General features: G+C 44.2%; 1 protein-coding gene across 1 annotated transcript; it reads left to right on the top strand.

The window, feature by feature from the left end:
- Positions 1-47: 47 nt before the first annotated feature.
- Positions 48-26,877, top strand: TRPV5 (transient receptor potential cation channel subfamily V member 5). Its single transcript, XM_008067751.2, has 15 exons — positions 48-177; positions 2,770-2,867; positions 3,031-3,153; positions 3,597-3,734; positions 4,030-4,128; positions 4,267-4,442; positions 5,201-5,347; positions 7,252-7,464; positions 19,101-19,187; positions 19,286-19,362; positions 19,604-19,769; positions 19,937-20,003; positions 21,951-22,219; positions 25,391-25,497; positions 26,140-26,877. The coding sequence occupies exons 1-15, from the start codon at positions 50-52 to the stop codon at positions 26,435-26,437; spliced, it is 2,193 nt and encodes a 730-aa protein (XP_008065942.1). The 5' UTR covers positions 48-49; the 3' UTR covers positions 26,438-26,877.
- The last annotated feature ends 591 nt before the right edge of the window (positions 26,878-27,468 follow it).

The following is a 27,468-nucleotide window of genomic DNA, read 5'->3' as shown; positions in this document are numbered from 1 at the left end:
TTTCTTTCACCACATTCCTATAACCTGCCAGTGCCTATAAAAAGAAGACATGGGAGCTTGTCTGCCCAAGGAAAAGGGGCACCGGATCCAACTCCAGAAATTTCTACCCTCCTTGCTGGTCAGAGAACAAAAGTGGGACCAACACCTCGACCAGGTCTATATGCTGCAACAGAAGAGGTAGGCTTCACAGGGGACTGGCGTCTCCCAACCCATTCTCAGTCCCTCTGACCCACCAGATCTGTTTACCTGATAGAACACCCTAGCATTCAGTGCCAGTCACTTGGATACACCCTTCCCTTCCAGTTCACCCATTTAAAAACCCCAACTGAGCCTCCTTAGTGGTAATGGAGAGGCCTTGAGTGTAGACTTAAGGCCAGAGGCAGAATGACAGCTAAACCTCTAAGCTTCCTGCCTTGTGAAAGGGGGAGTTAAGGGACCGGATGGAAGCAGCAGGATGTGTGGGGTGGGTGGGCAGGCAGGAGTGGGCTGCTGGGGAAGGGATGCCATCCTGTGGGTGGTGGAAGAGAGAGTGAGGAATTGCCATTACTTTGAATGAAAGTTGTCTGTGTGGGAAAGGAGGAGGAGAGCTTTGTTGGGTGTAACACTTGGAGCTGACCAAGTGAGGAGTGCAGCCCAGGTGACATGGGAGGGTCCTGAGTTCAGTTCATCTACCTTTCATCAAAGCTACTATGTCAGGTAGGGTGTTAGGTCCCGAGAACATGCAGACTGAATGAGGCATGTGCCTGCTCCCCCAGGGAGCTCTCAGTTCCGGAGGGGGCTTGTATACCTGGGGGTATACTTTCCTGGATCATTTTCTGGTTCAGCCTTAGGTCCAGGCCCAGGAAGAGCAGCTGGGACAGTGGCAAATCCTGAAGGCAGGCCTCGGCCTATGCCTAGGAGTGTTTGGAGGCTTGACTCCCACCCAAGAGCTGCCTGGTGGTGGGGTGAGCAGACTTTAGCAGTTACACAGCACCCTCACCCCCGTGCTCTACAAAAGCCCTGTGCTTGGCTTGGTTCAATGCTCTGCTGTCCTCATCTTGAAATTCTTAATAATTTTGAACAGGGATCCTGCATTTGCAGTTTGCACTGAACCTGACCCCAAGTGCCTCTAGAAAGGCCCTCTGCTTACTCTCACCCTGACCCCAGAACTGCAATGGAAACTTTAACCTCCTGCCTACTGCCTCTCACTGCTTTAGGGTGGGAGCCTGGTGGTTTCTGAGAGAGCTCTTGCCTGGCCTAAACCTCCCCGCCTCCAGAAGGGCAGTGAGACTAGAGAGCCAGGGAGGCAAGGTCTTTGCACAGTGGCCTCAGGATGGGGGTGAACTCAGAACCCTAGACTGGCCACTCTGGGTTGGTCAGGGACAGGTGGCTTCCTGGGACTGAGAGGCCCTGGTGAGATGGAGCAAGGAACTGATTCTACACTCCACCCTCCTAGGAACGTGTCCCTACCAGACAGACCTGACTGACCCTGACCTTTAGATAAACAGCTGCTTCCTTAAATAAGACAATTTTCCCCCTCGGCTCCTGGGACTGGAAGAGAGGAATTTGGGTGTAGGGGACAGCACAGCCACTGTGCCAGACCCTGTCTTGGCCTTTGGACCAACACATGCATGTGTCTAACAGGATAGGCTTCGGTTTTATCTCTCATTAGATTTATTTATTTATTTATTTGAATCGGAGTCTCACTCTGTCACCAAGGCTGGAGTTCAGTGGCACGCCCACAGCCAACGCAGCCTCGACCTGCTGGGTTCAGGCAATCCTTCCATTTGAGTCTTCCAAGTAGCTGGAACTATAGGTGCTCATCACCTCACCTGGCAAATTTTTTTGACTTACTATAGAGACAATGTCTCACCAAGTCACCCAGACTGGTCTCAAATCCCTGGATTTAGGCAATCCACTTGCCTCTTCCTTCCAAAGTGCTGGGATTACAGGCATGAGCCACTGTGCCTGACCTTCTCAGTCAGTGTAAATCTGGATATGATAGAAACAAGGATGATTTATCAAAGGTCCTATAGGGTGAATATCTCAATCGGGCTTTTCCTGCACTGAGAGTGAGACTCCTACTCACAAAAAAATAAAAAAAGAAGTCCAAATAAACACAGTGTTTAGATCATTGCATCTAAGGGTAGAATACAGAAGGAAGAGATCTCCCAGGCCCCACAACCAAATTCTCTTTCCCTAAAGGGGATATGTATCTAAATAGCCTGAAGGAGTAATCAGAACTTTAGTAGCTCACAAATTCCACAAAGGGCTAACCCTTGGTCAGTTCTTCCTTCTTTGTTTTGGTCTCTCAAACACTCCTTGGCTAAAGAGAGAAGGTTGAGCAGGCTGAGGAGCAGGGGGACTCTGGAAGCACCCTCTGTTTCACTTGCTCCAACAAGTGACCCAGGGTCCTGAAACAGTTTCTCAGCTTAGATAAATTCAACCAGGCCTGAGGACCTCTTCTCAGGGACTCTGGGATCACCCCTTCCAACCCCCAGGCCCTCTTGCCTGAGGTACTAGGACTTTCTATTAACTCTCCCCTAATGGCTGTGCTAGAAGACAGCCACTAGGAATCAATGTGATGCCAATCCCACCAGAAGCCTCTGAGACTGACCCTTTCCCAAGTCTTTTCTCAGTCACTCGTGTCCAGTAGACATCTCTTTCCAACTCATCACTGCGTACTGTGTGAGTCACATAATCTCAGACAGACAGAGAATGCTTCTGATCTCCTGTGCTGCTTGCTTGGCTCTGACTGTCTCTACCAAACTCGGGTTCATCTTCCCTCAGGATTCGAGAGTCTCTACTGCTTCAGGCAGCCAAGGAAAATGATCTGTTTGTCCTTAGGCAACTTCTGCTGGACCGAACCTGTGACATTCGACAAAGAGGTGGGATCTGGGTTTAGTGGCATGGAGGTGGGGGCAGCAGAACCTGCCTCTTTTCCCGGGACTCCCAGGGTTTGTGCAATGGGACGTTGGAGGGTGTCTTACAGCCTGGCGCACCTTCCTTAATGGAGTCTGGAAAGTATCTGACATTCTTACTTTACTCCAGGAGCCCTGGGCGAGACGGCACTGCACATAGCAGCCCTCTATGACAATCTGGAGGCAGCCTTATTGCTGGTGGATGCTGCCCCAGAGCTGGTCTTCGAGCCTACCATGTATGAGCCTTATGTAGGTAAGGAGACTGCACAGTAGTTCAAGGTGGAACGTTGAGGTAGAGGTGTGCTGCTGTCTCATAAAACGGGCCTCTGAAGAGTGGGCTGGGACAGAGTGATGGAGGGTGAGGAAAAAGGGCTCCCTTGAGTTGGGAAGAATGCAGATGTCCTGGTCTTGGCTTTTAGCATCCACAGCTTCCTCTGGCTTTTCAATCCTCTTGTGGTTTCTGAAGGACCAACTCTATTTCTTTCTCTCAGAGAAACACTAGAGTGGTTATATTTACAGCATTTCTCCTTGGATCCCAATAGCTGAGGGGTAAGTACAATGACCCTGCCATGCCCAGGACAGAAGTTTATACAAGAACCTGTCAGGATCTCCTTAAAGGGAGGATGGAGGGTGTTGTGTTCCTGATAAAACTGGGGACAGAGACAGACCCACAACTGATAACTGTCTCTGGGCCAGGTCAGACTGCACTGCACATTGCTATTGTGAACCAGAACGTGAGCCTCGTGCGAGCCCTGCTTGCCCATGGGGCCAGTGTCTCTGCCAGAGCCACAGGCACTGCCTTCCGCCGCAGTTCCCACAACCTCATCTACTTCGGTGAGAGCAGGGCCAGGCTGGGAGGACGGGCAGATGGGGAGGGGGCAAAGGCAAAGGGTGGGTGGGCAGAGGAGGGCCCTGTCCTCAGCTCCATCTGCCAGGTAGCGGGGAGTGGCAGCCCTTATAGGGCTTCATTAGGTCAGAGGCCAATTCCCCCTAGGCCCTTTCTCTGGTTCTGCCCGACAAGTGTCCCCAAGCACCGAGCTGAGATGTGAGTGAGGAGGAGGATGCTATCCCTTGGTGAGATTGCCCATTCCATTCTGCCATCCTGTGTTCTCCTGTACTCTGTCCCCAGGGGAGCACCCTTTGTCCTTTGCTGCCTGCGTGAGCAGTGAGGAGATTGTGCGGCTGCTCATTGAGCATGGAGCGGATGTCCGGGCCCAGGACTCTCTGGGTAACAGCTGGGTTGGGGAGGGAAGCTGAGATGCTGCAGGGGGGTAAGGGGATGGTTTGGGACAGCCCTCAGGCTAATCCCAGGGTGGAGCTGAGGACTTCAGACCAGTGGCCACATGATACCCTGTGTCCTCCCCAGGAAACACGGTATTGCACATCCTCACCCTCCAGCCCAACAAAACCTTCGCCTGCCAGATGTACAACCTGCTGCTGTCCTATGATGGATGCAGGGACCACCTGCAGCCCCTAGACCTCGTGACTAATCACCAGGGTCTCACCCCCTTCAAGCTGGCTGGAGTGGAGGGCAACACTGTGGTGAGGGACATGCCCCATCCCTGAGGAGTCTTTCTAATACCCCTCATCCTATTCTGCTGGTGCTGACAGGAAATAGTTTCAAAGAAAAGATCTTTCTTTTTTTTTTTTTTTGAGTTGGAGTCTCACTCTGTAGCCCAGGCTGGAGTGCAGTGGCCACTCCCAGCCACCGCAGCCTCGACCTGCTGGGCTCCGGTGACCCTTCCGCCTCAGCCTTCCGAGTAGCCGGAATTACAGGCACGCGCTACCACGCCTGGCTAATTTTTTGAATTTTTATTGTAGAGATGAGGTCTCGCCTGCCCAGGCGGGTCTCGAACCTGCGGGCTCAGGCAATCCACTCACCTCAGCCTCCCAAAGGCACGGGATTACAGGCTGAGCCACTGAGCCCAGCAGAAAAGATCTTTCTACAAACCTTTTTTCCCAAACTCCCCAAAGAGGTGGTGGGCCCTTACTTTCTATCCTATCACTGTAATCTTCAGTCTCAGGTTCCCTGACTCAGGAGGATTTGAGAACTTCACCTTAGAATATGTGCTATGGTAACTCAACGCTCTGTTTTCTTTGCCTTTTTCTTCTTTCAGAGTTTTATGGGGTTGTGGGAAGGAAAGATGACCCCAAAAAAGGAGGATCATGTAAGAAGAAATTTGCCAGTCCCCTGCTATGTCCATCCCGAGGCGTGGGCAACTATCCCCATGCAGTTTTGGTGCTTCCGTAGACCAGCTTCTCAAACGTTAACCCTTTGACTCACTCCTGTGTTCACTCAGATGTTCCAACACCTGATGCAAAAGCGGAAGCACATCCAGTGGACATATGGACCGCTGACCTCCATTCTCTATGACCTCACAGAGATCGACTCCTGGGGAGAAGAGCTGTCCTTTCTAGAACTCGTGGTCTCCTCCAATAAACGGGAGGTATGGATGTCAAGGAGGATCAGGGGCTTTCATGTGAGGGAACTTAGAGTCCATGCAGACCCTGTCCACTTGCTCAGATCCTGGGCACCAGATATTTCTAGCCTTATTATAGATGGAGATAAGAACAATTTTCTGGGACCTGTGGGTACAAGTCCAGTACACACTATTCTCCTGAGTCCACTCCTCTCTGCTTAGTTCTAGTCCCTTCTGCTGATCTTTCTCAATCTAACATGTCAAGTGAGGAACTTTCTAAATAAGATAGGTTTCCTACCATTCATCTATTAACTGACTCAGCATGTTAAGCATCTGCCATATCTCAGGCACTGAACAAGAAACTGAGAATGTGGAAATAAATAAAACATAGTTCTTGTCTGTCAACTTCTCAATTCTCAGTCCCTGTCTCTATAATTGCAATAAAGTACTCCACATATAATAGGGTGTGTACTGCACATGGGGCAGCAGAATTGAGGAAGGGTCAACTCGGTTCAAGAGTGGGAGTCAGCAGAAAGATGAGGAAAAAGGGAGCTTTGTAGAGAGAGCGAGCGAGAGCGAGCGAGCAACATAAAGATCATTTAACAGTGCTGAACTGAGTGACATGAAGGAAAGGAAAACTTGTTGAGGACAAAATACTTCTGACTTTCAGAACCCTCCTCAACAGCGGCAAGATATAGTTTCTGTTGCTTGTCTGCCACATGACAATTTCCTAGGAACATTTGTAGAGCCATAAAACACGAATGGTTCTTAATACTAACAAACAGAAAAAAAAGGTTGAATGACCAGTTTGTGTGATTTTCCTCAGTGACTATTCCTAAAAACAGATAGACTTTGAGCAGGATTTCTTAGGAATTAAAACCTCATTCTCTCTGTGTGGATTTTGCCACCATGTATCCTTGGTCTTCTACCTCAGCTAGTTTGCAGTATATTCCTAAAGGTTTTATACTTGTCTTAGGTTAGCCACTTTTCTCTTCCCTAAAACTTTCTTTCTAGCCCCTTTTACATCTTTTACTACCTCTACCCTTAGTCACATTGGAAGACCCAGACTCCTACCTTACTACAAAAATACAGACTCTATGACTGGGGGTCCTTCAACTTCCTCCCCTGAACTGCCAAGCATGTCTGGAAATTGCCCACTGTCTCTCTTCTTCCTTCCAGCTTCAGTGGAAAAGATATTCTTTCGGCTCATGGTTAATCCTTGCACTGGGCTTTGAATCTATCTGCCTCCTTCTGGTTTCTCAGATATCTCCTCCCATCCAACACCTGCTCATATGTATCTTTAACCTCTCACTGTTTGCTTATATCAGAGCACCATCCCACCATGCCGCATTCTATTACTTGTAACCTCTATTGCTTTCCTCTAGCCCAACAATACATCTGGAGCAAATCTGACTACCTCCCTGCTTGAATTCGCAATTGCTTTACATTACATTTAGAAAAAAAATATTAAACTTCCCACCTTGGCATTCACAATGCATGATGATCTGACCATTATGTATTTCATGCATCATAACTTCTGCCAACCACTCCCAATAGATCCTCCCATATCCCCAACCAGACCTCATCTGCAAATGGGAAAATGTTTCTTATGTGCTCCTGATCTGGTAAGTATTGCTACTTTATGGTATAATCTTTTTAAAACTCTCTCTTTACTCAAACCCCTATACAGTCTTTAAATCTTCAGTGGTGCTATGGTGCCTTGTGCTTACTGCTGGAATTATTTATCTGTAGCACTAGCACAAGCCCTGGCATACACCAGAAATTTACTACTTGTCTGTCAAACAAATGACTGATTAACTGAATGAATATTGATAATGATGGTTACTGCCCTGCTCCTTCTGGGACCCAGTAGGAAACCCATCACTTCTCACGATGTTGGTCACTCCAAGCTACGTTCTCCTTCATGGTAGGCTCGTCAGATCTTAGAACAGACCCCAGTGAAGGAGCTGGTGAGCTTCAAGTGGAACAAATATGGGCGGCCATACTTCTGTATCCTGGGTGCCTTGTACCTGCTCTACATGATATGCTTCACTATGTGCTGCGTTTATCGCCCCCTTAAGTTCCGTGGTAGCAACCGCACTAATTCTCGAGATAACACCATTCTCCAACAGAAACTACTCCAGGTAATTCTTCTCAGAAGGACATGAAAGAGAATAGTAGTGCGGGGTGAGGGTGCTGGAGACCAGAGTGACACTATCTGGGAAAGACACCACTCACTGTGTTCCAGTAGCTGTGGGTTCCTAAACACCTGGGTAGAAATTGGACATGAGATAAGGGGGTCAGTGAGGGACTTAATGAGTAAAAGAGTATTTTTCCAAGAAGCTGTGGATTTTTCTCACTCAAACTTTGAGTCAGAACTTGGTATTAGTAGCCCTGTACATTTGTGAAATTCCTTGTAATTTATAAAGAGAGCCAGCCTTTTGTAGCAAGATGTTCAAGGGAAACCTTGCTGTTTGAAAACAGGGAAATCATCCTCCAAGTTTATTTCTGAGTCCATTTCTGGGGTGTTAGGGCAACATAAACAGCCCTTCTCATGTATCTTCTTCTATGTACTGTCAATATGAGGCCATTGGAATAATGTGTCAGCCGCCAGATCACCTGTCAGATACTCCGCAGAAAGATGCCTGGGTTGAATAGCAGGTTGAAGTAAACAATCTCTGAGGTCCCATTTATTATGGTGGGCCTACCATTCTGTGGTGTCCTTCAGAGGCCTGGGGTGTTGAGGAGGACTGGTGAGAGGTATGGAGTAAATCTGCTGTTGAAGAGAGTAAACCTCCCCTTTAGTGCAACAGATTGAGTAGACTCTAATGAGCACTTCTGAACGTACATATTTTACAAGTATAGCTACATTTAGGAGGTTGATTCTTCATGGATTACTAAGTTTTTGTACTGGTGAGCTAAAAACAGCCAGAAGGGGATGTAGGCATGTGGGCAAAAAGCAAAAGATAGGGGAAGAAGAATTTTTCAAGGCAAGTGAGAGCTGGATGACTGGAAATTTATCTCTGTGTGGGATAGATGGGTATAGCCCAGCCTGGATGAGCTAGGTCAAAAAGAGAACATATACTTTCTGTAGTCAAGAACCCGAGTTGGGTTGGACCAAAGGCAGTGGTGTGCACAGAGAAAGAACAGGGCAAAGGGCTTCAATGAACCCTATGCTAGATAAAGACACTCCATGTCTCCTGTTTCTATTATTGCTTTTCAATATATAAACAATGTGCTAGTGATCCTGAGCCATTGCTTCTCACAAAGTAGGTTTTGCTGAGTGGGGAAGACAAGCCTGAATGTGTTAGGGGTGGTCACAGGGTGTTCAGGGGAGGTTGTGTTCCATGCATCTCAGTCTGGGCATGAAAAATGTCCCTGGTGTGGAGACTGCATAAAAGGAATAAGGGCATTTAGGAGACAGCCAAGAGGTTTGGGAGGTGACTAGAAATGAAGGAAATGTAAAAACATGAACCAGTTGGGGTAACTGTACTCTTCTAATGCTTCTGGCCCTTTTTCCTCTGATGTGTTGATGTATCTTTCCCAACCCTCCTTTGTCTCAAAGTTACTTGGGAACTTTCTGCATTTAGAACATAGATAGTGTCCTGCAGTAAGAACTGGGTGATACTGAGCAATTGACTATCAAAAGCTCTCCTTCCTGGGTATCTCTTTCTTTCTGGGACAGGACTAATTATGTACAAACATGCTTCTTTGACCCAGATAGTCTAAATTATATTTAACAGATCCCCTCCCTTTGCTTCAGGACCAGAAGAAGCATAATTACAGCCAAGTATCCCGAGCCATCCTTCTTTTTTCCCTCTTCTTCCTTCCTTTTTTTCCTTTAAACATTCTTACTCTTTTGCCTTCTACTTAGGTAAAAGTTACTTTGGCCCAGATTGAAGACTTTGGGCTTTCAAATATTCTTTTCTTAGAGGAAAGAGGATGGGTAAGAGGGTTAAGAATGCTGCTGTAGGGAGTCCCTGTTCTCTGGTGTTTTATCGTGAGCTCTGGTCCTGAGTTTACAGAATGCCTGTGTTCCTTTTACTCAGTTGGAGGTCAATTTCGATTAGATCAGGGTTCCCAAACATATCACCATGATCTGAAACACTCTGTTTTCACAATGCACCATATTTGTTAAATAATAGGAAATTATCCTTTTTTTCCCTACTTTTTATTACTAGAAAGTCTTAGAAAAATGAAAATGTACAAAAACAGTGTTTTGACTTGACAAATGCTATTGTTGACATGTCAGCTAACCTGTGAAGCTTTTTCTTGGATGAATGCTTCAATATCCAATTGTATTAATAAGTATGGAAGCACAGGGCTCTCAACCACTGTAGGACTTCCTCTATGGATCTCTTGGGATCCATGGAAATTGTTGGGCTCCATGTTCCCTAAAATCCCTCCTAGTTTAGCACTGGAATTTTATGTGAACAGCCTAGTAATACTACCTCAGGACAGTTGAAAGGAAAGCGGGAAAAAGGAAAAAAAAAACTCCTCTTATGAGGTTTTGCAAACTACACAAAAGCTGACGTATATAAAGATGGAGTAAGTTCATCTCTATGCAATTTTTGGGCTATCTTAATGACTCTAAGATGCCTTATTGTTCAGTCATAAAAGTTCTGCTTTTCCAGGGTTTCCCAAGAACTCTATTAATTAGAGTTAATATCCCATCTCCATTCATTTCTACTTGGGTTAGGCAGAGCAGCATGCACTATGGTGCTATTATCTAAGATTTCCAGGTGAGTAAAAAGTTCAAAGTCTGGGAGTCAAGCAGCTTGGGTTTTAGTCCTAACTATTAAATTCAATAGCTGTTTGACCTTGGGCAAATTCTACTTTCTGCTAGATTTGTGACTTTTAACCAAAACTGCACATTAGAAACCTGGGAAGCTAGCAAAAGGACTGGTTCCTTGGTTACATCCCAGACCAAATAAATTAGAATATCTGAAGCTGAGGCCTTGGCCTTGGTATGTGTTTTAAGATTCCCTTTGAGTGATTCTAATGTTCAGCCAGGGTGAAGAACTTTTGGTTTACAATTTTAGTACTGTTCATTTCCACATCTTAGGCCCACAACTCTGGCCATTTAGATTCTGGTGCTTTGTTCAGTAAAAGGGTTCTAATATTCCATCAACACATCTCCTTTTGGTCTTTTGAAAAATACTCCAAGTTTTCCTTTGCCCTTTTTCTTTCCCAGAAATGTTTCATTGATTCATTCATCAAACAAATAATTTGGGGGGATCTTGTATAGACTAAACAACTGTTCTAGGTATTGGAAATTCAACAACCATGGTCTGAGCAAAACATATGTGATTTCTGCCTTTTTGGAGTTTACAGACTGGTTTATATTAGTCAAATAATCTTATGAGTAGAAATTTCATTATAACCTGTTATTGTTATCATCAATGTTATTTTTTCTATATAAGAGAAACAAACAGACCAGAATGCTAGGATAATTTATAATAGGGCCTGGTCCCTCTGGGTTGCCAGAGAAGGCTTCTGAGAAAGGTAACTGAGCTGATATCTGGGTTCTAGTTCAAGGTGAAAAGAGAATTCTAGTCAGAGAGAATGCATATTCCAAAGTCCTGAGGCAAAAAGAACCTCATCAATGTCTAGGAACTGAAAGAAGACTTACTCTAGAGCAGAGGGAGCTGGGGTGGGTGCCAACAGGTGAGGTTGTCCAGGTAGGTACTTCCCAAATCATGCAGATCCTTGTGGGCATGTTGAGAATTTTACTCTTTATACCCAAGGAAATGGGAAGTCAGAAGGATTTTAAACAGGGGAAAAGCTTGACCAAATTTTTCTTTTAAAAAATATTACTCTGCTTACAGGATAAAAAAAACAGATGTGGGGTGGGTTAGGGAGGATGTGGGGAAACCAGTCAAGAAGCTATTACAGTCTAGCAAGCAAGACGAGATGATGGTAGATTGGCCTAGGAATGCAGTGGAAAGATGGAGGGAAGGAATTGGTACCAGGAGACTTATTGAAGATAAAATCATCCCTACTGTGTTTCCATCTTTTAAAAATTATCTTCTGGCCAGATGCAGTGGTTCACACCTGTAATTCCAGCACCTTGGGAGGCTAAGGTGGGATGATCTCTTGAGTACAGGAGTTCAAGAACAACCTGAGCAACATAGCAAAACCTGTTCTCCACAAAAAATACCAAAAAAAAAAAAGAAATTAGCCAGCTGTGTTGGTGCATGCCTGTAGTCACAGCTACTTGGGAGATGGAGGCAAGAGGATGACTTGAGCCCCAAAATTCGAGGTTGCAGTGAGCTACAATAGCACCTCTGCACTCCAGCCTGGGCTTCATAGCAAGACTCCATCTCTACAAAAATATTTATTTTCTACCTGCCACAGTCAGTGGGATCAATTTGTCTACATATTATCATTCCCCATGAGTTCTGAATAAGCCAAAACACTACAGATATTTGAAAAATGAATTGATTTCCAACTCTACACAACATGGGTACTAAGCAACTCACTGTGGAACAAGCATGGCACATTAGAAACAGAAAAAGAGATGTGGAGAAGCAGGCAGCCCAGTAGGTAAAAATAACATCCACTAAGTGCCTAATGTGTACACTTTATATGCATTTATCTGTGCTTTTAAGATCTTGTTAAAATGTGGATTCTAACTGGGTGCAGTGGCCCATGACTGTAATACCAGTACTTTGGGAGGCTGAGGTGGGAGATCACTTGATGCCGGGAGCTCAAGACCAGCCTGGGATATAGCAAGATTTTCTCTCTCTCTCTCTCTCTCTCTCTCTCTCTCTCTCTCTCTCTCTCTCTCTCTCTCTCTCTCTCTCTCTCACTCTCTCTCTCTGTGTGTCTCTCTCTTTCTAGATAGATAGATAGATAGATAGATAGATATTTTAATGTAGATTCTGACAGAATGTCTAGGGCAGGACACGACACTGCATTTCTTTTTTTTTTTTTTTTTTTTTTTGAGTTGGAATCTCACTCTGTCGCCCAGACTGGAGTTGCAGTGGCTGCTCCCGGCCACCGCAGCCTGGATCTGCTGGGCTCCGGCGATCCTTCCGCCTCAGCCTTCCAAGTAGCTGGAACTACAGGCACGCGCTACCACGCCCGGCTAATTTTTGATTGATTGTAGAGATGAGGTCTCGCAAAGTTGCCCAGGCAGGTCTCAAACCCGCGGGCTCAGGCAATCCACTCACCTCAGCCTCCCAAAGTGCGGGATTACAGGCTGAGCCACCGAGCCAGGCGACACTGCATTTCTAACAAGCTGCCAGATAGAGCTGATGTTGTGATTCTGTGGACCACATTTTGGATGGCAAAATGTTATTATATTATTCAATCCTCATAGATATCCTAGCCAGTAAATACAATCATCATTACTTTAAAGATGGTGACCCTGAAGCCAAGAGAGGTAGAGTACTTTGCCAAAGACCCTTGGCTAGGCAAGGGCAGCTCTGGGATTGGGGTACACGTCTGCCTCCCTTCAGAATCTTCACCTTTAAATATCAGGCAAGGCCATTTTTCCCCTCAGAGTGACGTGCTGGTTCTCAGTCTTTTCTCTTAACTAGCCAGGGCCCTCCACACTCACCTTTACCTGGCCACACTTAATCTTTCCCTGTCAAGATGAGGGACACTGGAGTGTGAGCAGAGAGGTTCAGATATGGTACTCCTACCTCTCAGCTACTGAGCTACTCTCTATTTTCCAGTATTGATCATTGCACTATTTTTTGATGTGGCTAACCTACTGACATATAGGGCAAGTCACAGCTCTGTGGGATTGGGTAAGGACTTCTCTGAAGAGGGTGAATTTCCCCCAAGTCAATTCTCCCAAGAAGACACAGGGACTAGAACAAGAAGGAAACACTTGAAAGGTGGACTCACTTACTTGGGAACCAAGAAATCGCCCTCTCTTTTTGGCCTGGCGGTACATATCCAAAACACCTACAGAGTTTTTTTTTTTCCTTTTTTTTTTTTTATTGAGCTGGAGTCTCACTTTGTCACCCAGACTGGAGTGGCAGACGCATGCTCCCAGCCACCGCAGCCTCAACCTGCTGGGCTCCAGCAATCCTTCCACCTCAGCCTTCCAAGTAGTCGGAACTACAGGTGCGCGCTACCACACCCGGCCATTTTTTTTTTTTTTTTTTTTTTTTTTTTTTTATTGTAGAGATGAGGTCTTGCCAATTTGTCCGGTTGGGTCTTGAACCGTGGGCCCAGACAATCCACTCTCCTCGGCCTCCCAAAGTCCTGGGATTACAGGCTGAACCACCAAGCCTGGCCAGAGCTTTTTAATAAAATGCTGGATCCCTGATTCAAACTAACCCAGGGTTGGCCTGGATCTGTGTGTTCTGACAAAGACTTCCCAGTTGATTCTGACGGGCAGCCCTGGTTAGGAAGTAACTCATGCCCAATTTAGAGATTTAGAGTAATTCTTCATTAAGAATCAGCAGGGCTGCTTCTGAAAACTTCATTTTTCTGCAAATCTGGGATTGTGACCACTGGTTTTGGTGCCTTCTCACTTCTTATCAGGGTTGCTCGTGCTCCTTACCCTTCCTATGTGGTGCATCCCCAACCCTTATGACCCAGAATTGTCATAGGCTCTGCTGTACCTGCTCCCTCCCCCTTGGCATTTTCTTCAAGGACTTAAACTCAGCCAGCTGGGACGTGAGGGCTATCTCATTAGTCTGATTCTCAGTGAAGTATAAATGGCCAACCTATGAAGGGGATTTGGTTGTTGACAACGCCTGAAATCCCAAGCTATGTAGTACCAAAAGAAATGCCAGACATTGTTGGAAGATATTTATTTATTTATTCAGTCAGAGTCTCACTCTGTTGCCCAGGCTGGATTGCAGTGGCACACTCATGGCCACCACAGCCTCAACTTGCTGGGCTCAGGTGATCCTTCTGTCTCAGCCTTCCAAGAAGCAGCTGGAACCACAGGCATGTGCCACCATGCCTGGTTAATTTTCTTGATTTATTGCAGAGATGAGGTCTTGCCAAGTTGCCCAGGGTGGTCTTGAACCCCTGGACTCAGGCAATCCTCTCAACTCTGCCTCCCAAAGTGCTAGGATTACAGGTGTGAGCCACCGAACCCAGATGATATATATATATTTTTTAAGTGGGTTGGAGTATTTTTTCAGTGCATCACAACTGAGGCCTGCTTAGGTGACCTCGAGCTAGGAATTTGGCAATTTCAGAAAAGCTTGGTTAGCTGTCATCCTTTTCACCTTTTGCCTCCAGATGGGTTTCCCCACTCCCACTTCCTGATTCTTCCTTTACCTCCCTTCTGCAACTCTCAGGTAACACTCAGCTCACACCTGCTGTTTCCCTCCTCCTTTTCCTCCTTCCTTCTTTCTTTTCTTTTTTTTTTTTTTGAGTTGGGGTCTCACTCTGCCTCCCAGACTGGAGTGCAGTGGCTGCTCCCGGCCAACGCAGCCTCGACCTGCTGGGCTCCGGTGATCCTTTTACCTCAGCCTTCCAAGTAGCTGGAACTACAGGTGTGCGCTACCACGTCCGGCTAATTTTTTGATTTATTGTAGAGACGAGGTCTTGCCAAGTTGCCCCGGCGGGTCTCGAACCCGCGGGTTCAGGCAATCCATTCTCCTCGGCCTCCCAAAGTGCTGGGATTACAGACTGAGCCACCAAACCCGGCCCCTTCTTTCTTTTCTTACTAACTGAACACCTAACACATTGTGCATTGTGGATAAAAGGTAGGAGTGAGGTGTCCTTGCCCTTAGGGAGCTCTAAGACTCCTGGTGAGACATGGAGCGTCCAGACACTTCCAGTGTGCTGAGAGACGGCTGTCAACACAGCAACACCACATGCTCACAGGAGAGACACCTGACCTGGGCCAGAGGGGCAGGAAAGGAGACAAAAGAGGAGTGTTGGCCCAACCTGAGCATTGAAGTGTAAAGGTGAGCCAGGCCAACGTGTGAAGGAAGACATACTAAGGAAAGGGCACAGCCTGCACAAAGGCCTGACTTAACCCAGAACCCCAGTAGTTTAATGTGACTGGAGCTTACAGAGTGTGGACTCAGATCCCATTTGGCAATCTGGTTTAATTTTTTCTTATTCTGATCTCACTATGAGCTTTTCTAATTTAAAAAAAAATACATGCCCATGATTTAAAAGTCAAATGACAGATCTAAAAAAAAGCAACAGTGTCCTGGATCGCCCCTCCTCCCCACTCATGTCTTATTCCCTCAGGGCAGCCAGTTTTTACTTTGTTTAGCTCTTCATTCCTGTTGTCACCCGCACACCCATGAAATCATAGGCTTCTCTCTCCATTTGTTAATCAAATTTAGACATCATCTAGGGAATTTCTACTATGATAAAGATTATAGAGCGCCCTCTACAGACCTGAGTGTTGCATTTCTATTCTGAAGGCATTGGGCAGGTAGGACAGGTGTCAAATAAGGAAGCCATGGGATCACATTTGCATTTTAGAAAAACCAATTCAGAAGCATTATGGAGGATGGGAGGAAATAGAGGGGACATATATGAAGAGTCAACTAGATGGTAGATGCCATGTGTCTTCATGAAGGCAGTGGCTCTGCAAACCAAGGGGAAAGGGAGCCTGTCAGAGAGAACTGGGAGACTGAATGAGCAGAACTGGGCAACGAGTTTCTGAGAGTGCACTTGGTCAAACATAACCTGAATTTTGATCCCAGAACCTATCATAAGGACCACAAACCTACAGAGCTGTGAATCAGCATCTCAATCTAGACAGAAAGTATTGAATGTAATTCCCAAAGAACAAAGTTCTAAAACTTCAAAGGAAAATCCATTACCAGTTGGGGCTTAATCCTAGGGATGCAAAGGTGGTTAACTAAAGAAGAGTCTTTATTATTATTTCAATTCAATACCCCTTTTCATTTCCAAAACACAAATCTTTCTTAACTTTGCAAAAAGTATCTATTCTAAACCAAGAGCCAACATTTCATATCAATGTGAAACAACGGCGTTCTCCTTAAAATGAAAAGAAAAACAATGTTTTAAAAGTCCGATATTATCTTACTTGTATTGAAACTTTCAAACACATATGTTATTTTTTGTTTTCTAGAGAGAGCAGTTTAAAAAAAAAGAAAAAGAAAACAAGACCCTACACAAGAGTCTGTGTTCTGGTCTTGAAGAACAACAAGGAAGGGGGCTCTTAGGAGACTGTGACCCTCAGCAGCCTGGTTGAAAGGAAAGGACCCTGGGGACAGAGCAGTAGACACAGCTACTCTAGTCTCATCCCAGGTGGAGCTGAAGCAAAAACTTGGGGTTTCTGGACATCTTGATTACTCACTGGTAAATTTGTGCAAGGAAACACGTACTTGTAAAGTTATCTGCTAAATAAGCAAAGAGGAACTGGTGAGAGTAAGTTCCAGCAGGAGAGTTTGGTGATCAAAACTTCCCTCTACACTAGCCATTTTCATCTCTAGAGACTAGCTGGGGCAACTCCCTCACCGGCCTCTATGGGCGCTCTAATCTTCACAGCTCTCCTGGCCAGTTTGCATGCAATTCCTTTCCTTCTTAAGTCACGAAAAGGTTGGTGGCATTTTTCCAGATGTACTCAGCCAAAATACAAAAATTTTAAAAGAATTTAGAAATGCTAGGCTGGGAGTGGTGACTCACGCCTGTAATTCCAGCACTTTGGGAGGCCGAGGAAAGAGGATTGCTTGAGCCCAGTGCCACAAAGTGAGACCTGGTTTCTACAAAATATTTTTTAACATAGCAGGGCATGCTGGTGCATGCCTGTAGTCCTAGCTACTCTAGAGGCTGAGGCAAAGGATGACCTGAGCCCAGGAGCCCAAGTTTGGGGTGAACCGTGATCATTCCACTGCACTCCACCCTGGATGACAGAGTGAGACCCCAACATAAATTAATGAATGAATGAATAAACACATAAATAAATAGTTGTACAGACACATATATGGCATGGATGCTGTTATCTTATTTATATATTTAATGTTATTTTGCTTCTAAAGTAGTGCATTTATTTACCTTCCTACTCACTTACCTGACTCTGAATAGGAGTTGGCATGTTTTACAATAAAAGACAGACACTATAGGAACATTAAGATAAAGAAAAAGAACAGGACGCATGAACTGAATTCCAGGAGAGAGGAGAGGGAATTCAAAGATAGTTGCTACAGCTTAGGACAAAAAACAAACAACAACAAAAACTCTGAAATTCCTTGGAAGCAAGAAAAAAGGGAAATTTTCCATTATATGAAAATAAAATCCACTAGTTTCCCAGTCCCAAGAGAAATAAATGTCAGAAAAATTTACGGAACATACAATATTTTAAACCAAAAAGATGTTGATGACATGGGTGGTCACATGTTGTTAGACCACAGAATTTTCCAGGCACATAGACAAAAGCTCCTTTCTGGGTCCCTTTTGGTTCCATAAAATTTACCTGAAATATTTCCAATATTTGTTGGTAAGTCCATAAAGGCCATAGCCTTGGCTTCCCCTCTGCTGACTCCAACTAGCAGCCACAGGGGGCCTTTTTTACATCATAGATCATCTCTTACCACACAGGATGGTGTTAAATTGAAAAGCTCTGCCTTCCACTGGACAGGCTAATGTGCCTCTGCAGTAGCCTTGGAGGGATGCTTACAGATTCCAGCTTATTATCAGAGCAGGGGCAATTACTGCTTGTTATTCTAATGAGGGGGTCACATTCTCCTAGCTCAAATCATCAGTTTTCCCACTGACCCCAGGGACTCCTAACTCTTGGGTACGCTGTCTGGAGTAGTGATCTTGGAAAACAGAGTTCTCCAAAGCCTAAAGGCTGCTTGAATGTGTTACAATTATTTGTACAACTTCCCATGGGAATTGTCTGCATATGAACACAGTTTTGTGGAAGGAAGGTACCTAGTTTTTATACTATTTTCAGGTGAGCTCATACCTTCACAAAAAGCTATAGATCATTAATGTACAATTCCATTACTACATTGGTGTAATGTTGCAGAAGTTTTACTGTGAATAACATGCACTGAAGTAGGATGGTCTTCATTCCATCTTGATCCTGGGACTATACCCTCTACACCTACCACTCAGGACAGACAGAGACCCTTCCTCAGAACTATAATCTGTACAGTGCTTCTAGCCCCTTTTCTGTGACCAAATCATAATAAAGCCACAGTGAATAGAAATTTATCTATAGTGCTTTACAGTTTATAAAGTCTATCCAAATACATCACGAATGTGACCTTCACAATAACTCAGGGAGGGAAGCACTACAGTCTTCGTTTCACAGATAAGAAACCCCAAGTTCAGAGATTTTCCATGACTGGCTCAAAGTCTCACCAAAGGTATTAGGTTTTTGGCCCATTGCTGGAACCTGAATTCTGTGGAATGTTTATAGTATATTTCCAATTCCAGTGAAAGCCACAGTGAAATTGGAAAAAATCTGGACTTTCTGCATAGCTGAAACCATCCCAAGCCACTAATACCTCTTCCTGTTTACTCAGCCGTCTTCATTTGGTGCTCTGAAATGTGTTCTCAGCTGCTCAGTGCACATATCATAAATTACTGCTTACAACATATATAGGAAAAGGTGACTTTGCAAGCTGGTGGCTCAAGTCATTAGCACATGTGGCATATATTAAACCTTGGATACATAGACTCATGTCCTGGCAACAAAGTTAGCCATATGGCACGTGCAATAGGGTGAGGTGATGTTGGTGAGAAAAGGAACTTTTTTCTTTTAAAAAAATTTTGGATAGGCCTTGGCAGCTTTAGACCACTTGTCCAAAAGGATTTGACTCTCCACCCATCAGAAAGCACTTTTGACTCTGAATTTACCCCACAGGAGGCCTATGTGACTCATCAGGATATCATCCGGTTGGTGGGGGAGCTGGTGAGCATCCTAGGGGCTGTGATCATCCTGTTCCTAGAGGTGAGATGCAGGTGGGATCCTGGCCAAGGTTATCAACCTGAGGCCTCAGACTCAACTGCAGTTGACATTGTCTTTTTGTTTTCCTGGCCTCTTCCCAGATTCCCGACATCTTCAGGGTCGGTGCCTCTCGCTATTTTGGACAGACGATCCTTGGAGGTCCATTTCATGTCATCATGTGAGTGTTCCTTCTTTCTAGTCCCCTGGCCAGAATTGTTCTAGGTATCTAGTATACTCTCTGGGGTCTGGACCTCAGGTCCCTCTCACTCCAGGGATTTCTCTCCAGTGGGCTTGTATGTGTGCTTTAGGTATTAAGACTAAGCCTGAGTGTGTGGGTAGCACCTAAGTCACCATTGTGCTGTACGGATCTAAAATATTTCCATCCTGCCTCTCATTCCCCTTTTCCTGTCTTCCCCCAGCATCACTTATGCCTTCATGGTACTGGTGACCATGGTGATGAGACTCACCAACACCAACGGGGAGGTGGTGCCCATGTCCTTCGCCCTGGTACTAGGCTGGTGCAGTGTCATGTATTTTGCCCGAGGATTCCAGATGCTGGGCCCCTTCACCATCATGATCCAAAAGGTCAGTGCTTTTTCAAAGCTTCCTCTGTCTCATCTCTAGACAGAGGGATGGGAGGGTAGATACCAGAGAAACCAGAGTGGAGCTGGCAAAGTTATGGAGGCCTCCTAACGTGTGAGGCAGTGTAGAAGAAATCGCCCCACCCTTCCTTCCCTTCTCTGTTTCTGTAGATGATTTTCGGAGACCTAATGCGTTTCTGCTGGCTAATGGCTGTGGTCATCCTGGGATTTGCCTCAGGTAAGACACTTTCCCTTCTTTGCTAGATCTTCAGATCCAGTTTTCCAGAACATTCTCTCACTCCTGCTCTCAGTTTTCATTTGCACGCCATTTTGCTTTCTTTTCTTTTTTTCTGTTGGAAAGTGAGTCTGAAAGCATACCAGCAGTCATAGATCTGGGCCACTCAGGCTGGCCTAGAAGGTAGACCCATGTGTTCAGGGCCAATAACTTTGACATTGACTAACTGCCCTGCAAGATCTTTAAAGGAGAGATAGAGAAAGACCTTTGGAGAAAGCAGGACATTAAACATGAAAGACTGGCCAGTCATGGACCTGATAAAACTGTGTAGACAAACAGAGACGGTGCAATGCTAGACTCTCCTATATTTACAGTTCAGAAGAAAAAACATAAAGCCCTCAATAAAATGTGATCATTTAAAGTTGAAAGAAAATAATTAAAAAAAAATGGGATGCAGAAAATAGTTTGGAGAATTTGAAGAATGACAAAGGAAACAAAAAAAGAAGATTGTAAAGGACTGGGAGAACAGAGACATGCAGGGACTCAACCAGTGGGAGGGCGGCAGGGAACAAAAGAAAGAAATAGCAACACAGCAAGAAAATGCAGGCAGAAAGGAGGAGGGTGGCAGGGAGAGTAGGAAAGAGTTCTGTGCGGTGGATGGAAAAAGAGCAGAAGGCGAGCAACTCTAATGTAGTTCTCAATGTCTGCAACTGATTGTCCGTTAAATATGGGAGATACTAGCTGAGCCTTGAAGGCTTTCCCAACTCTGAAAAGCCATGACTCAGTGCCGAAGACTGTATTACTGCCCTTGGGAATTTCTTGTTAAATGGGGGTTCCCACAAAACAGTAGGCAGAAAAAAATACACCAAGGTCTGAAATGCAGAAAGGTAAAACCATGGCAGTCATGGAGTAGTCCACCCCCTGAGCCTTCACATACCCTTCCCTCTACTCCTTACCTACCTGCATCTACACCTACACAGATCACAAAATGAGGTAATGGTAACAGTGGATTTTCTGTAGATGTCCTCTACCCGGAATCCCCTAAATAACGACTTCTTGGACATTGCACTTGCTTTTCTCTCTCTTTCTTTTTTTTAAGATTGGAAAATAGTTTATTTAGAAGTAAATTAGAGAGAAAGTAAGAGAGAGAAGATTCACCTCCCCAAGGTAGGGGAGGAGGCCAAAGTTAAGAAAACATGGTGGGTACAACTCAAGGAGCACATGGCCAGACCATAGCTTAGCAGAGCAATGGCCTGCTTTTCTCTGAAATAAGAGAAATCGGATCCTAGATAAAAGAAATACTTCCTATTTCTGCTTTTGGGATCACCTTGTTTTGTGTTTCAGTTCCCCATGCAGTGGAGCCTTTTAAAGGGTCTAGTGCTATCGTAAGATTTCAGGTGCTCACTACCATCCAGAAGGCTCTATGCTGAGCAGGTATCACTCTCCTCTGATGGTCCAGGTTCACTAAGAGAATCTCAGCATGATGGATGGTTATCTAGAGACTATCAAGATGAAAAAGGGGCTTTTCTTTTAGCCTTTTCATATTCTCTGTTCTTTAAATTGTTGGAGATTCCATGCATTCTTGTAATAACTTGCCTTTTAAAGATTTAGCTTTTTAAAATGTGAAACCAGTTAGGTGACTTATTATACACATACACACACACACACACACACACACACACACACACACGCACACTCCAGTTCTTTTTGGTTTTTGTTTTTGGTTAAGTGGCTGAATATTACCATTACCATTACCCAGAGTTATAAAATTATCAATAGAACATCTTAGTCAATTCTAAGTAACTACACTTATGGGTGTGTAATTGTATATGCATGTGTGTAAGTGTATGCAACTGTATATATCAGAGGTAGAATAAATGTTAACCAGGCTCATGCTAACTGTAATAACTTCATTTTCCCATGTCCATGTCCTCTTCCTGGGTGGAGCAGCATTCTACATCATTTTCCAGACAGAGGACCCAACCAACCTAGGAGAGTTCTATGACTATCCCATGGCACTGTTCAGCACCTTTGAGCTTTTCCTCACCATCATTGATGCACCCGCAAATTACGATGTGAACTTGCCCTTCATGTTTAGCATTGTCAACTTTGCTTTTGCCATCATCGCCACACTGCTTATGCTCAACCTGTTCATCGCCATGATGGGTGACACACACTGGAGGGTGGCCCAGGAGCGGGACGAACTCTGGAGGGCCCAGGTGAGTTTATTAGTGTTAGCCTCACTAAATGAGAAGACATGGAGAGAAAAATCCAAGCAGGATATGCCACAGTGGACCATTCTTAAAAGAGTCACAGAACAACCCAGTGGGACTGCCACCACAACAGAGGTTTATCTAAACCAGAGATACATGAGGATTAATGGAGGGGACACAAGGAGGATAAAATGAAGTATAGAAACAAGAGGTGAGGCTATTGATCACAGGTGAAAAGAAGATCCAAGTCATCCTTGAGTCCAGTGGGAACTAGAAGCTGTCTTGTTCTTGTGTACTCTAGTTTTTCATTGTGACCTTATCTTCTATTTGCTTCTATAAATTCTTGTTTCTCTGTGATCTTTTATTTGTATCATCATAGACTAATAAAATATTAGGATTAAAAATGACCCTTAATGGTACTCAAGTTGACTCTCTACTCAAAATAATAATCACTTATTGTCAGAGGGTTATTCGGTATCTCCTTTAATACTGATTAGAAGCTTATTATCTTGTAGATTTGGGTAGGGTCTGGAGGGAGGGGAGTTTTTCCTTATTTTAAAAGTTTTTTTTTATTATTATAAACATCCATGTTGCACTGATTTGAAACCTATCTTTCTATAATTCTGTTTTGGCCCCAGTCTTTTTCTCTCATATAACAGAAGACATTCTTCCATACGATCACCATTTAAATGTTTGAATATGGCTGGGTGTGGTGGCTCACACCTGTAATCCCAGCACTTTGGGAGGCTAAGGTGAGAGGACTGCCTGAGCCTACAGGTTCAAGAGCAGCCGAGACAACATGGTGAGACCTCATCTCTACAATAAATCAAAAATTAGCTGGGTGTGGTGGCACACGCCTGTAGTTCCAGCTACTTGGAAAGATGAAGTGGAAGGATGGCCTGAACCCAGTAGGTCGATGAGCATACCCCTGCACACCATCTTGGGTGACTGAGTGGGACTCCAATTCAGAAAAATGTTTGAATATAGCCATCATTTAACACAACAGATACCACCTGTCTCATAGAGCTCACAGTTTAGTTGAAAGAAGATATTAATCAAGTAACTTCACAGAAAGCTATAAAATTACAGCAGTAAAATTGCCATAGAGAAATACAGAGTGCTAATAAGAGGTTTCAATAGAGGAATTTGACTGGAAAATTATAAAATGCTTTCCTGAGGCAGTAACATTTCAGATGAGACCCTACAGATGAGTAAGAACAAGGGATTAAGAGGAATGAAGGGAAAAAATGGAGTTCAAGTTTTGTGTCAATGAAAACTCTTGGCTACAAGAACAGGAAACCAAACTCAAACAGACTTTTTGTCTTGTAAACAGAAGGAGGAGAATGTGTTGGTCCTCATATGAGGAGAGTTTAGAAAATTAAACTAGTTTTAGGGATGTCTGGCCAGAACACAGGTCCCTATCTTATTCATTACATCAGTTTCTCTGTTCTGCCCTGTTTTTGCCCTGACTCTCATCTAAGACATGTTCTACCATCGTGTTTGTGAGACAGCTTTAGAAGTTCCAAATGTGTACTGCATTGTACAGTTCCAAGGGCCCTTTTCATGGTGTATTCTGTGAGGCATCTGGTGCTGTGGAATATTGCAGGCTTTAAAAGAATGTCTTTCTCCAGCAAATTCATTTTATGTTCCATTTGCATCTTGGGCATATTTTTTAATTTAAGGTAAGACCAACGACTGGATAGTGGTGGTGGTAGTAGTGGTGGTGGTGATGAGGTTTGGGGGAGAATAGACTAATTAAGCAGGACTGTTTGAAGCCCAATCTACTCTCATTGAGGGATTAAGAGTGATAAAGGAGAAATTCTTTAAATTATAAATGGGTTCTGTTACCAGAGGAAGAAGGGGGCTATATGATGTCCTAACATCCTTTTCAAGGCAAAGACAAAAGTGGTCCAAGGAAATAGAATAGAATGATTGGACATCTTGAGACAGAAGAGAACTGGGATTAACTAAGAAACTGAGAGAGGTGTGGAATAATGAAAAATACAGGGAGTAGAAAAACCCGAGGTGACGAACTTGCTGTTTTGAGGATGACCACTCCTTCACTTTTTAAGGCTTCTTGGCCCCAACCTATTCTGCTTACACCATTTTGTTCATGCTCTAATAGATCATGTTTTTTTGAAACTAGAATGGTCTCCAATGAGTTGAAGTAATGCAGTACAAAGAGGGGTCAATATCTTTCTTTACTTTGGACATAATACTATTAAGAACACCTAAAATTGAGTCAGGTCTTTGGTAAATGTATAACTGGCCCTTATTAAGTTTATGACCAACTAGAACCCCTGCATCTTTGTTTCATGATTCACTTAGCAAAGCTTCTTAAATGTAAATGTAGGACATTAGATTTGGTTTTCTTAAATTTTATGTTATTGGTTTTAGACCAGCATTCCAGTCTGGTGAGATCATTTTATATTGCTTCTGTCACCTCACATATAAAGTATCCCTCCCAGCTTTGTGTCACAGGCATATTTGATAAGCTTGTCTTCTACATTTCATCTAAGTAATTAATGAGGACTGAGCAAAGGACAGAATATGTGACAGATGTGCTACTAGAAATTTCCCTGCCAACTTTGCAGTCATTATTCAACTCTCTTCCTTTTTAAGATATGGATATACAGTGGGAACCAAAGAGAGGTCCAGACTTTACCTATACAATGTCCACTTTTATACCTAATCTTGAATTGTACCCCATATCTTTAAAATAAACTATAATAAATAAATAAAATTATATCTTAAAAAATATGGATGTTTAATTTGTTGAAAGTTCCTCGAACAGGAGCAACATCATTCCATCCCCACAATCAGAGATTCTACTGAATCATTTTATTTAAAAATAAATAATTGGCCTATGGCTTTCCTATGAAAAAGGAAATGAGATTAGTTTGAAGTGACTCATTTCCCAGGAACCTAAACAACAATGTAGAGGTCACTATTCTATTCAAAAGACTCCGAGTAAGTCCTTTCTCCTTTTTTGATGAGTAAAGCAGGTAGCATGGTGCCTGGCACAGACTAGGGTGTGAATAAATGGCTGTCCTCAACACCGATCTCAAGTGTCCTCATCTCACAGATTGTTTTGGGTTCCTTTGTTAGTGACCTCAGTGTCTCTCTGAATCTAGTGACTCTTTCTGAGTTCTTCCTCTACATCTCATATCCTTCCAGGTTGTGGCCACCACAGTGATGCTGGAGCGGAAGATGCCTCGCTGCCTGTGGCCTCGCTCTGGGATCTGTGGGCGTGAGTACGGCCTGGGGGACCGCTGGTTCCTGAGGTGAGTGACAGTGTGTATGTGTGAAATTCCAGATGTGTAGGAGGCCATGGTAGAGAGGATGAGGTAGAGAGGAGACTTCCTGAGACTGGGTTACACCTGTCTTGGTAAGGGAGCTGCAGCTGAGTAAAGGGGTAACAAGAAAGCTGACACGGATGAGGATGCTGGGCTGTAGGTACCTCAGAGAAGCCATGTGTGTGAGCATGAGCTACCCAACTTGCTTGTTCCTATGTGACCCTCATTTCCAATATACTAACTTCCTCCTTCATACTCTACCCTCATCTGCTGACCTGGTTCTTTTCTCTCCTCATATTTGCTTCCTGGATTGCATCTCATTATCTTTGTGATACATGTATCTATTAATTGGTTTTGTTTTCTCTTTCACATTCCCACATATTAGCAACACACACACACACATTTTATTACCCTCCAAACTCTGATGGCTCGGCTACTTTCATTTCTATCCCAGATTGGCCTCCACTCCAATCTCCTTCTCTTCATTGGATCCTAGATGCTTTTTGCATCAGCTCTGGTCCTTCTTTCCCCTTTCCTCTTCACCCTATTTTCTAAATGTTCATCTCTACATCTTCCCCTTGCCCGTCACACACCACCTCAACTCATTCCTTTTCCCTTTTTTCTCATCAGGGTCGAGAACCATCGCGATCAAAATCCTTTGCGAGTGCTTCGCTACGTGGAAGCATTCAAGAGCTCAGACAAAGAGGATGGACAAGAGAATCTTTCTGAGAAACAGCCCTCTGTGACTGGAAGTGGGATTCTAGCTAGAGCGTCTCTGGCCCTCCCAAACCCCTCCCTGTCCCGGACCACATCCCAGAGCAGCAGCAGTCACAGGGGCTGGGAAATTCTTCGTCAAAACACCCGGGGACACTTGAATCTTGGACTGGATCTTGGTGAGGGGGATGGAGAAGAGGTCTACCATTTCTAATTAGCAACTCTGATATCTTGACCTGACTCCAGGTGGATCTGGGAACAGGGAAAAAGAGAGAGAGAGACACCTGCCTGAGCAAATGTCTAACTTCCATGTCTGTTAATTATGGGAGCATGTGAACAGAACAATTCCTAAAGGGCCATCTCTCACCTTTCATATCAGCATTTCTGGCAACTGGCAATGGACATCTATTGTCCCATATATTTTCTGGGTTCTTGGAAGTCCAATATCTTGGAAAAAAGAGCTATCTTTCTGAGCAAAGTTGAACTTGGTCATTACAGACATGAGGTAGGGATGCTATGTGAATGTCTGAACCATTTCTTTCCTGCCTCATGTAGGTCCCAGAAGGCAGTAAGCTGTGAGGCCTGCCTGACACTCCAGGGTATCAGGTGGGAAGAGCCAGGCATGGCATAGAGATTGTGGCACTTTCTTTTCTTTAACCTGTTGCGGGACTCTATATCCACCCAGCAACCACACTCCAGCTGCAAAGGGAAAGTTTCAAAAAAAAAAATTTATTCTTGTTTTCTTTAATTCTTTTATTGTGGTAAAACATGCATCATATAAAATGTACCATTTTAACTACTTTTAGTTGTACAATTCAGTAACATTAAGTACATTCACATTGTTATGCAACCATTACTATTATTCATTTATGGAAATTTTTCATCACCCCAAACTGAAACTCTGACTCCCCCACTATTTCCTCCTCTCTTCCCCTGTTAGTCAATATTCGACTTTCTGCATATGAATTTGATTACTCTTGGTATCTTATATAAGTGGAATTCTGCAGTAATAGCCCCAAATATGCCACATTTCACTTATTTATTAATCCACTGATGGACATTTGGGCTTTTTTCCCACCTTTTGGCTATTGTGAAGAGTGCTGCTATAAACATGGGTGTACAAATATCTTTCAAGTCCCTACTTTTAATTATTTTGAGTCTACCTAGAAATGGAATTGCCAGGTTATATATCATTTCTTTAACTTTTTAAAAAACTGCCATACTGTTTATCATAGCAGGCTTCAC

Source organism: Carlito syrichta, unplaced genomic scaffold (genome assembly GCF_000164805.1).
Source record: "Carlito syrichta isolate Samal-C Ts95f unplaced genomic scaffold, Tarsius_syrichta-2.0.1 Scaffold309764, whole genome shotgun sequence".
Lineage (NCBI taxonomy): Eukaryota > Metazoa > Chordata > Mammalia > Primates > Tarsiidae > Carlito > Carlito syrichta.
Note: the sequence above shows the minus strand (reverse complement) of the source record. Positions and strands in the feature narration are given on the sequence as shown.

Excerpts from the sequence above, each read along its gene's own strand:
- TRPV5 (XM_008067751.2), top strand. The coding sequence starts at position 50 with ATGGGAGCTTGTCTGCCCAAGGAAAAGGGGCACCGGATCCAACTCCAG. Across the intron at positions 19,188-19,285 it reads TGATCATCCTGTTCCTAGAG|ATTCCCGACATCTTCAGGGT; the intron begins GTGAGATGCAGG and ends GCCTCTTCCCAG. Across the intron at positions 20,004-21,950 it reads CATCCTGGGATTTGCCTCAG|CATTCTACATCATTTTCCAG; the intron begins GTAAGACACTTT and ends TGGGTGGAGCAG.